Raw genomic sequence first — 11,463 nt, 5'->3', positions numbered from 1 at the left:
GCTCCTCTGTGGCCGTCGCCCGTCTGGTCCACCTACCAGAGGACCCTTGATTTTGAGTTCTCTCTCTTTCTCCGCCCCGCAAGCCTAGCACTTTGCTTGCGGCTTCGCGCAATACTCGTTCCGGGCCGTTGCACTTGGCTGCACAGTCCACTCCTTTCCCTCCAGGCTGCAGGTGGGTCGGAGGCGCGCGGGCTGGCGAGGGTGCCGGGCGCTCTTCGTCCCTGGGTGTCCCCTAGGTGGAAGTCGGCCAGGGGCGAGCGCTCGGTGCGCGTTCTGGGCCGTCTGCGCCTGGCGCGCGCCGCCAGCCCGCGCTCGCTCCCGTCCCTCCTCGCGCTCGCGGCGGCCCGGACAGCGCGCGCCGCCTCCCGCTCGTCCTCAGGCTGCCCCTGTCGGCCCTCGCGGCGCGCGCACCGGACCGGCCCAGGCTTCCCACTCGGGCCGGCCGGCTCGCGGGTTTGCTCGCCCCGCCCCCCGGTGCCGCAGCTGGGCGCTTGCGCGGGGCGCGTGGCCGTGGCCGGGGTCTCCGCCGCAGCCGGTGCCGCCGCCGCCGCCTCAGTCAGTCAGTCAGTCCCCAGCAATGGCGGAAGGAGGTGAGCGAGAGGAACTGCTCTCGCCGTCGCCGGTCTCTCCGGCCAAGCGCCTGTGCTCGTGGCCCAGTCCGCAGGCTCACCACCCTCGCGGTTCGCCCGGGGCGGCCGGCGGCGGGGTTGGGGGCGTCGGCGGCAGCTGCCTACCCCCGGGGGCCCGCCCCCACCTGCAGCCCGAGTCCTTGCTGGACTGCGCCGCCAAGACGGTGGCAGAAAAGTGGGCGTACGAGCGGGTGGAGGAGCGCTTTGAGCGGATCCCGGAGCCCGTGCAGCGCCGCATCGTCTACTGGTCCTTCCCGCGGAATGAGCGGGAGATCTGCATGTACTCCAGCTTCCAGTACCGCGGCGGCCCTGGCGCCGGCGCGGCTGGCGGCGCCGCGGGGGCTTTGCCGGCCGAGGAGGGGCCGCCGCCACCCCCCGGGGCCGCTGCTCCGGCCGGCTCCGCCCCCGGGGCCGCTGTGGCGGTGGCGTCCCCCGGACTGGGCTCTGGGGCTGGAGTGGCCGGCGGCGGTGGCGGCGAGGGGCTCCCGTTCCGCCGGGGCATCCGTCTGCTGGACAGCGGCTCCGTGGAGAATGTGCTGCAAGTCGGTAGGTGCTCGCTCGGCTTCTCTCGGGTCCCCGGCCTCCTCTTCCGCAGGTGCCTTCTCTTTCCACAAGCCCTGAGCCAGGACCCCGGCTTTTTGCCCAACTCCCGATCCTGTGCCAAAGGACAAACTAGTCACATAAAAAACTTTTCTCAACATTTCGTCAGGTCCACTGCTGCTCTTTCCCCCACTACCCCCATTTCTTTTTGTTTGAAGAGCAAATAGGTCTCTTTTATTCTTCGTTCTACACCCCCTGCCAAAGCAAAAAGGATGGGGAAGTATGGCTTTCTGGATGTAATCATTTCTGAATGCGGTTTTCTAATTTAAGTTTAGAGAGGAGCGAACTGTTAGTGAATCTGGAGCAAGCGGTCTTACAGGGAACGTTTGAGGGACAGACTGTCAAAGGCAGTCTAGTCTTTGCAAATTGAAGCTGGGTATAATTAACTTTAAAAATGGGAAAAAAACTCAGCAAAATACTGTGCATTTCAGACAGTTTTAATTATCTCCTTTAATGTTTTTTTCCGCTGGACCAGTGATACTTGGGAATCTAGGCTGTGGACTTAACAATACCCGAAGATGGAAATGTGACAGCTTCTTCTCCACACCCCCACCCAAGGAAAAAAAAAAGGCACAATCTGGAGTGGGGGTGGGGTCTGTCTTCCTTGTCAGACTGGGGTAAATCAAAAGCTGGTCACGTTGGGTTTTTCAAATGCTTCTCATTTAACAAGTCTTCATATTTGCTTTTGTTTTATCTTTTTGTTTGTGGGGGAATGAAAAGGATTTCTTTTTCTTTTATTGCTCCAGAGCTTCCAGTCAGTTTGTTCATCTTATTAAATATACAAATTCAGTAGTCCTGATTTGTGGAATGGATAGGGAGAAAGGGGGAAAAATGACATTGTTTAACATTGACTTGCTATGTGGGGAAATTTAAATACTGATTTTTTTTTTTTTCTATTTGGGCTATTATAGCACTTTGGAAGTACACATTATCTTTATGCATTTTATTGTACAGTATATGCTCATATTTACTGAAAAAATATAGATTTTTGAAAGGAGTTGGAGAAAGGCTGTTTTTAGAATTAAACAGACACAGGAAGACACATAAACAGGAATCCCAAACATCTAGCTCTCTTCTCCCCAGGTAAAACTGACATATTTGAATTTTTTTTTTTTTCATTTGAAGAGTCGCACAGTGTGGTGTTTATAAAGCAACCTACTTTTGATTATTGAGAATCACTGAATCCTGTTTCTTTTTAAAGCAACATATACCACAATTTGTTTTGCAAATGTGAAATGTAAATTCACCTAAATTTATCCTATGTCAGAATACAGAAACAGTAGATTGAGAAAGTTTTGTTTATTTGAGGCTATTCCTTTGTGTGTTTCTGTATATATGTGTAATAATGAATTGAATAACAGGTAATTAAAGTGTGCAGCTTTAATTCTGAAAACATGAAAATGAATATAAGCATTACATTATTCATCTGTAGATCATATTCTTTTAATGAGTTTATATCAATTAATTTTTAAGTTTCTTTAAATATTTTGAATTGAAAAGTTACAATTTAAGTAGTCATTTTATAGTAAGAGATACTGTATTTGAAATAATTTTCAAACTTTGAAGGGGCAATTGTGAGTTTTAAAGAAGTATATGTTTTGAAAGTGAGTGTAACGTCAAGTTGTAAATAAAATCAGATGTTGTGAGTGATCCAGGTCATGTTTAAATCAGATCTTTTTCTTCTACAGTATGAGAGTTGGCATGCTTCTTAGGATGATGAGCTCTTGTATGATAGTTTTAGTGACTGGAGAAAGAATATATTTAAGCATATTTTCTGATTCTTACATTGGATTTCATAGATGAAGGTAGGATAATGAATTAATCATTTTTAAGTAATGCTATTTGAGGAACATGAGTTGTATAATCTTTATTTTTCTGATTTTAATTTATGCTAGTGAGGGTGAAAGAGAAGAATATTTCATTCTTTATTATTCTGAGTTCTGTATCTTGGCATGAACCACTGTTAATTTTTTTGGCTGCATCATGCATCATCTTCCTTCGCCAGATGATCAGACACGGGTGCCCTGTGTTGGGAGCACAGAGTTTTAACCACTGGACCACCAGGGAAGTCCCAAACCATCGTTTAGTATGTAAAATTAGAAAACCATTCCTCATCTCTTAAACCTAAAATGTGAGTATGTGATGATCTAGATGACAGATTTTATAAAAGTATTACCAAGAGATAAGCAAAAAAATGATTTGTATATAGCAAGACAGTAATCATGTTTTTCACTTTATAATTTCACTTCAAATTCAATATAGGGGCTTCCCTGGTGGCTCAGTGGTAAAGAATCTGCCTGCCATTGCAGGAGACATGCGTTCAATCCCTGATCCTGGAAGATCCCACATGCCTTGGAGCAATTAAGTACATGTTCCGTAACTACTGAGCCTGTGCTCTAGATAGAGCCTGGGAGCCGCAACTACTGAACCCATGTGTCCTAGAGCCTGTGCTGTGAAACAAGAGAAGCCATTGCAATGAGAAGTTCATGTTCCACAACTAGAGAGTAGCCCTTGCTCATCACAGCTGGAGAAGAGCCCGAGCAGCAACAAATATCGAGCACACTCAAAAATAATAAATACAATTACTTAAAAAAAACCTCAATATAATTACTCAGTGCTACTATTAAAAATTCTTATTTATTTTCTTACTATATCCAAGCCATAGTTAAAACCTCAGAATTGGAAAGTTACTGAAGCCTGATGCTTTAGGAAGTAAAGGAAATTAGGGTATTTCTTTCAAACATTCTTTTAAAGAAAAGATTCATAAAGGTATTTAAACAAGGTAAGCATGAAGTATTTTAAATATTTTATTACTTAAAATAAATAAGTAAATTTTTAAAAAAGCACAACATAAAAGAAAAAATTGAAAGAAAAAAATTAGACAACAAAGACTTTGTACAAAGAGTATTTATATTCAGTAACTTCTGATTACTTTCCACATGGAATCTGGTAATGGGACATCATGGACTGGTTAAAACACAAATGCTCTGTAGAAAACATCCGATTTTGAATTAGAACTAAAAGTTTCCCAGCGTGATATAAAGAAATGGGAGGACTGTAGCTTGTTATGCTCAAAGGAAACATTTCTTTTACAAGACAGTACTGAATCAGAGGTATTGCTCCTTTTAAAAGGGGAAAATTATAAATTAGTCTTTTCATGGACATCTGTAAGTTTGAAGCTCTGTGAATAGATCTTTCTGTTCTCTCGGTATTATGAAAGTAATAGAGTTCAGATGTTTTAAGCATCTGCATTTTAACCTGTCTTAGGAGCCCATGGAAATAGTGGTAGTATAAACCTTGAGAAAATACTTACTCAGGAATCTGCAAATGGTATAAGAATGGTACAACTATAATTTACTAATAATTTTAAGATGTTGACCCATCATCATATTTTAAATTAATGTCTCTGTGTCTGGTAGAACTTAAAGGAGGATTGTGTCTTCTCAGGGAAATCTGACTTGATTGATGGAAAAGAAGCATTGATAGTTTTTCTCTTGTATACAGAAATATTATATTTATTTGAATATTTAGATTTTCAAAAATTGGATAAAGTCTTACAGGGGCCTTCAGTGTTGGTATATCTTAATTATACAAATGTTTATCCAGAATTTATCATAGATTCTGACAGTTGAGCCCCATAGTTTTAGCCTACACATTTTCTAATAAATGCGTAATTTGTGTGTGGATAGTCTGCAAGGAGATCCAACCAGTCCATTCTGAAGATCAGTCCTGGGTGTTCATTAGAAGGACTGATGCTAAAGCACTCCAATACTTTGGCCACCTCATGTGAAGAGTTGACTCATTGGAAAAGACCCTGATGCTGGAGGGATTGGGGGTAGGAGGAGAAGGGGACGACAGAGGATGAGATGGCTGGATGGCATCACCGACTTGATGGACATGAGTTTGAGTGAACTCCGGAAGTTGGTGATGGACAGGGAGGCCTGGTGTGCTGCAATTCAGGGGGTTGCAAAGAGTCGGACACGACTGAGCAACTGAACTAACTGACTGAATCTTCAAAACTACAGCCACAATGCTAAGTACTACTTTATGTGAAAGAAATGTAATTACAAATTCAATAATAATAAAAAGATCCATTTCAGGAAGTTATTCATAGCTTACACATTAAATAGTTAAGTTTGTAATTATGAGCGTGTATATATTACCGATAAACATCTGTGTAATTTTTCTGTAGTACAGCTTTTGTAAAGTGCAGCAGTAATAAGTATTGCTGGTGTTCATTTCTATAGGTAATTTATTTTTAATCTATATTATTTAGAGGAACAAAAGATACCCTCACCTAAAAAGCTGTATAGCATTGAAAGTTAGAATAGATATAAAATCATAATAAAATTTCTATGTGGGGAAAAATGACTTAATTTATGTGTGAGATATTCCAGCAGGGAAAGCAGCTGCATACCTTTAAAGGATAAGTGGTAACATTTTTTAGAGTAGAAACTTACCAGGTTTTAAAATCACATTGCTCTCTTTCTTTCTTAAGCAATGAATTTTCTCCTTCCTCTTCTACCACAGTACCTCACACACATATCTTAATATTCAAGTGTTTGTTAATTTCAAAAATATACAAACAGCTCCTATAGTTTAATATGAAAAAACAAGCAGTCTAATAAAAAAAAGAGGCAGAAGACCTAAATAAACATTTCTCCAAAGAAGACATGAAGATGGCCAACAAGCACATGAAAAGATGCTCAGTATTGCTAATTATTAGAGAAATGCAGATCAAAACTACAATGAAATATCACACCAGTCAGAATGGCCATCATCAAAAAATCTGTAAACAATAAGTGCTATAGAGGCTGTGAAGAGAAATGGACCCTCTTCCTCTGTTGGCAGAAGTGTAAATTGGTTCAGCCTCTGGGGAGAAGAGTATGGAGGTTCCTTAAAAAACTAAAAATAGATCTACCATATGATCCAGCAGTCTTACTCCTGGGCATCAATGTTCATAGCAGCACTATTTACAATTGCCAAGACATGGAAGCAACCTAAATGCCTAGTGAAAGATGAATAGATTAAGAAGATGTGGTACATATGTGCAATGGAATATTACTCAGCCATGAAAAGTATGAAATGATATCATTTGCAGCAACATGGATGGACCTAGAGATTATCACACTAAATGAAGTTAGTCAAAGACAGATATCATATAACTTATATGTGGAATCTGAAAAGTGATACAAATGAATTTATTTACAAAATGGAAATAGAGTCACAGACATAGAAAACAAACATGGTTACCAAAGGGGATAGTGGGAGTTGGGGGTGAGATAAATTAGAAATTTGGGGTTAACATGTATAGACTACTACATATAAAATAGGCAAACAATGAGGATCTTCTGTATAGCACAGGGGAACTATACTCAATATCTTGTAATAATCTATAATAGAAAAGAATTTGAAAAAAAATATGTATGTGTGTGTATGTAATTGAATCGCTTTGCACTTGAAACTAACATAACATTGTAAATTACACTGCAATAAAAAAGTGTTGAATAGTGAATGTTTAGAAATTTAAGACAGACTTCTCAGTTAAGAGAGAGAGAGATGTGAATTTTTATAATGAGTGTGATGCTAGAAGATAAAGGGAAAACCCCATACTTTTGGGTATAATAAGCTGATAGAAGTAAGTGGTATGAGTGTTGCAACAGTGTGTATCTTTTATGTTGACTGTTTCGTGTGAAGAATGGTGAAGAATGATTTATCAGTTTTTTTCCAAAACTTTAGATGAATTCTTATCGAAGGTGACTTTCTCAATGGTAGAGCTTTAAAGATAATGAATGAACTAAAGGTAGTAGACTTTTAAAGGTTATTTTTATTTTAGGAATTAAAAATGTATTACTGAATTGTGAATACAAAGTCTAAATTTTGAAGTGAAGGACTAGAAATTTACTTAAGCCTGTGTGAAACAGTTTCATTGCACTTGTTTCAATAACAGCTGTTAAAAATCAAAACATTAACAGTATCTTAGAGTTGATGGTTATATGGATATACATATGTATCTGTCTACCTATCTGTATACATGTTAAAATGTATAGAACTATTCTCCCAGAAGTCAAAATTACTGTTATTTTAGAAATAATTTTAAAAATAAAGACATTAATATTAGTTAGTTAACATACAAGAGAGATACTGAAAATGCTGTATTAGTTTCCTATGGATACTGTAACAAGCTTCCACAAATTGGGTGGCTTAACACAATAGAAATTTACTGTCTCATATTTCTGGAGGCGAGAAGTCTGAAATCAAGGTATCAGCAGGGTCATGCTCCCTCTGAAACCAGTAGGGAAATCCTTCCTGCCTCTTCCTAGCTTCTGGTGGTTTACCAGGAGTCTTTGGCATTCCTTGACATACAACTGCATAACTCCAGTCTCTTCTTTGTCACATGGCATTCTTCCTATGTGTCTGTATTTTCACATGACCATTTAAGAAGGACAGCAGTCATATTGGATTAGGGGCCTACCCTGCTCCAGTATGACCTCAGTTTAACTAATTACATGTGCAATGACCCTGTTTCCAAATAAGGTCACATTCTGAGGTGCTGGAGGTTAGGACTTCAACATATCAGTCTTGCTCAGTTGTGTCCGACTCTTTTGCAAACCTATGGACTGTAGCTTGCCAGGCTCCTCTCTCTGTCCATGGAATTTTGCAGGCAAGAATATTAGAGTGGGTTGCCATTTCCCCCTCCAGGGGATCTTCCCAACCCAGGGATCGAACCTGCATCTCCTGCTTCTCCTGCACTGCAAACAAATTCTTTACCTTCTGAGCCGTTGGGGAAGCCTGTGAATCTTGGGAGAACACAATTCAACTCATAACAGCTTCTCATGCTTGTTTCTTGTTGCATAACATAGTTTCATGTGAATTTTAAACTTTTGTATGTTGAATATGCCTTAAATTAGATATCAACCACATCTGTTTTATTAGATAAGCATTATTTCGGTTTAACTGATTCAGTTTGCATGATTGATTATTTAATATTTTTAATACATGTGGAACTTTTTTGATAGATAAGTGGTCATTTAAAGGTTAAACCTGTCATCATTCTTTATAAAAAATGATGACTGTGCAATACAGCACTCAGGGCATACACGCGTGGATGAACAGATTACTGTCAGATTTTTTTTCATGAATACCATTTATAACTCATTTATAGAAATAGGTAACCCTCAGTTGTCCAAAGCCTTTTCAGCATCTCCTTCAGTCAGATCACCAGTGGCTTGAGTGTTCTGCCAGTTCTGCACAATACACTGTACATAAAAGTATGAGACCTCATTGATAGTTTAAGGGCATAGAGATTGCAGTGCATGAGGTTTATCGTGGAGAAACAAGAGGGCAAGCTGGAGATGCTGTTCAAGCTCATCCTGGTGGGAGACAAGAGTCTGAGCTGGAAGGCACCTTGTATAGACTTTCTCTGTTATATGCGTAAGGAAGTTCTGCAGGTACTGACCGAGAGCAAGTGAGTAAACAGAACAGAGTCATAGGTCAGCTTGCAGAAAGAACCCTAGGAGAGCAGAGAAATAAGGACAGTTGGATATCTTCTAAGTCTTGTAAGCTGACCTCAGTCTCTTTGCTGGGAGGGAGAGGTTTAAGGAGGCACTTTCTTTCTGAGATTAAGAATTCTACCACTCTGTCATGTCCTACTGATCCCCTATCGCCTCACTGTACCTTCTTTTTCCTGCTAATTCTGTGGTAATGAATGTAGTTTCTGAGTTTACTTTGTATGATTTGACGTTGGGGCATTTGGAGGTACCAAGACCCTGGCAGTTTTATGTGGCCTTTTGGACTGTCCTCTAGGAAGAAAGGGGCAGGCAGGAAGAAGTGGGGATCCCAGAGTACTGGAGGAGGGGCTGCTCATTTAGCTTACTGTTAGCAGCAACTTCCTATATTAGGGATAAAGCATACACATGCACTAGAGCTGGGGTATAGACCATAGGCGGTGAAGAGAAAAATGGTCAGTCCTCTTTTGGGTCTAGAAGTCAGCTGCAATGTCACAGTTACTTCAGTTCAGTTCAGTTCAGTCGCTCAGTCGTGTCCGACTCTTTGCGACCCCATGAACCACAGCACGCCAGGTCTCCCTGTCCATCACCAACTCCCAGAGTTCACTCAAACTCATGTCCATAGAGTCGGTGATACCATCCAGCCATCTCATTCTCTGTCGTCCCCGTCTCCTCCTACCCCCAATCCCTTCCAGCATCAGAGACTCTTTTCCAGTGAGTCAACTCGTCGCATGAGGTGGCCAAAGTATTGGAGTTTCAGCTTTAGCATCAGTCCTTCCAATGAACACCCAAGATTGATCTCCTTTAGAATGGACTGGTTGGATCTCCTTGCAGTCCTAGGGTGGTCAATTAGCTTTTCTCATTCTGCTTTCACTATTCTTTTTGTCTCCTGCAATGATTGGTTATCACCCAATGGATAGAGGCACATTGTCAGAGATGAATAAGCCTGGTAACTGACTTGCAAAATAAATTAAGACCTGGGAGAGGTGCCATCCTTCTTTCCAGCTGGAGAGACCCCAACACCAAATAGTTCTGTAGGGAGCCTGATCGTCAACTTCGAGTTCCTCACAGAGCCAGCCCATGTCCCACTCTGAACTCCCACTGGAAATGCTGCTTCTCTAAGCTGGGAGTTCTTGAGGAGTTAGACAGAAGTGGCTGGAGCTGACTGTCCTACTGGGACATCACTTGGGCTTTGTATCGACAGAGTGGCTGACACTTATCTTCCAACTCAGACTGGCTGGGACAGGACAAGGGCTATGCTTGATCATGACCAGGCTTGCCTGCTCCCAGCCTGGAATGCCCCTGCTCTGGACCTCTCATTTCTTTTTATTGGTTTATTTTTCAGTGAATCTTTAATTTGTACAGAAATAAAATAAATTAAGAGGTAAACAAAAAAAGGAAATAGGTAACCCTGAGAGCATATGAACCATGTCTTAACTTTTTCCAAAGTGTTAGTTGCTCAGTTGTGTCTGACTCTTTGCGACCCCATGGACTGCAGCCTGCCAAACTCCTCTGTCCATGGAATTCTCCAGACAAGAATACTGGAGTGGCGAATAGCCAAAGCAAGCTTGAGAAAGAAGAATGGAACTGGAGGAATCAACCTGCCTGACTTCAGACTACACTACAAAGCTACAGTCATCAAGACAGTATGGTACTGGCACACAGACAGAAATATAGATCAATGGAACAAAATAGAAAGCCCAGAGATAAATCCTTGCACCTATGGACACCTTATCTTTTACCAAGGAGGCAAGAATATACAATGGAGAAAAGACATTCTCTTTAACAAGTGGTGCTGGGAAAACTGGTCAACCACTTGTAAAAGAATGAAACTAGAATACTTTCTAACACCATACACAAAAATAAACTCAAAATGGATTAAAGATCTAAATGTAAGACCAGAAACTATAAAACTCCCAGAGGAAAACATAGGCAACACACTCTCTGACATAAATCACAGCAGGATCCTCTGTGACCCACCCCCCAGAGGAATGGAAATAAAAGCAAAAATAAACAAATGGGACCTAGTTAAACTTAAAAGCTTTTGCACAGCAAAGGAAACTATAAGCAAGATGAAAAGACATCTTTCAGAATGGGAGAAAATAATAGCAAATGAAGCAACTGACAAAGAATTAATCTCAAAAATATACAAGCAGCTCATGCAGCTCAATACTAGAAAAAATAAATGACCCAATCAAAAAACTGGGCCAAAGAACTAAACAGACATTTCTCCAAAGAAAATATACAGATGGCTAACAAACACATGAAAAGATGCTCAGCATCACTCATTATTAGAGAAATGCAAATCAATGAGGTACCGTCTCACGCTGGTCAGAATGGCCATCATCAAAAAGTCTACAAACAATAAATGCTGGAGAGGGTGTGGAGAAAAGGGAACCCTCTTACACTGTTGGTGGGAATGCAAACTAGTACAGCCACTATGGAGAACAGTGTGGAGACTCCTTAAAAAATTGGAAATAGAACTGCCATATGACCCAGCAGTCCCACTGCTGGGCATACACACCAAGGAAACCAGAACTGAAAGAGACATGTGTACCCCAATGTTCATCGCAGCACTATTTGCAATGGTTAGGACATGGAAGCAACCTAGATGTCCACTGGCAGACGAATGGATAAGAAAGCCTTGATACATATACACAATGGAATATTCAGTTCAGTTTAGTTCAGTTCAGTCGCTCAGTCATGTCCGACTCTTTGTGACCCCA

At 41.4% G+C, this 11,463-nt stretch overlaps 1 protein-coding gene across 1 annotated transcript in view; it reads left to right on the top strand.

Annotated features, from left to right (window-relative positions):
- Positions 1 to 520: 520 nt before the first annotated feature.
- ZSWIM5 (zinc finger SWIM-type containing 5) overlaps positions 521 to 11,463 on the top strand; it is a 178,835-nt gene continuing 167,892 nt past the window's right edge. Inside the window, exon 1 of the mRNA XM_055402895.2 lies at positions 521 to 1,175. Within this exon, the coding sequence (XP_055258870.2) occupies positions 578 to 1,175 (598 nt within the window). The 5' untranslated portion in view covers positions 521 to 577. The remainder of the gene's footprint in view (positions 1,176 to 11,463) is intronic.

This window comes from Moschus berezovskii, chromosome 4, assembly GCF_049115385.1.
Source record: "Moschus berezovskii isolate FMDL1 chromosome 4, NW_MosBer_1.0, whole genome shotgun sequence".
Classification (NCBI taxonomy): domain Eukaryota; kingdom Metazoa; phylum Chordata; class Mammalia; order Artiodactyla; family Moschidae; genus Moschus; species Moschus berezovskii.
The sequence above is the reverse complement of the archived record's forward strand: the minus strand, read 5'-3'. Positions and strand labels throughout refer to the sequence as shown.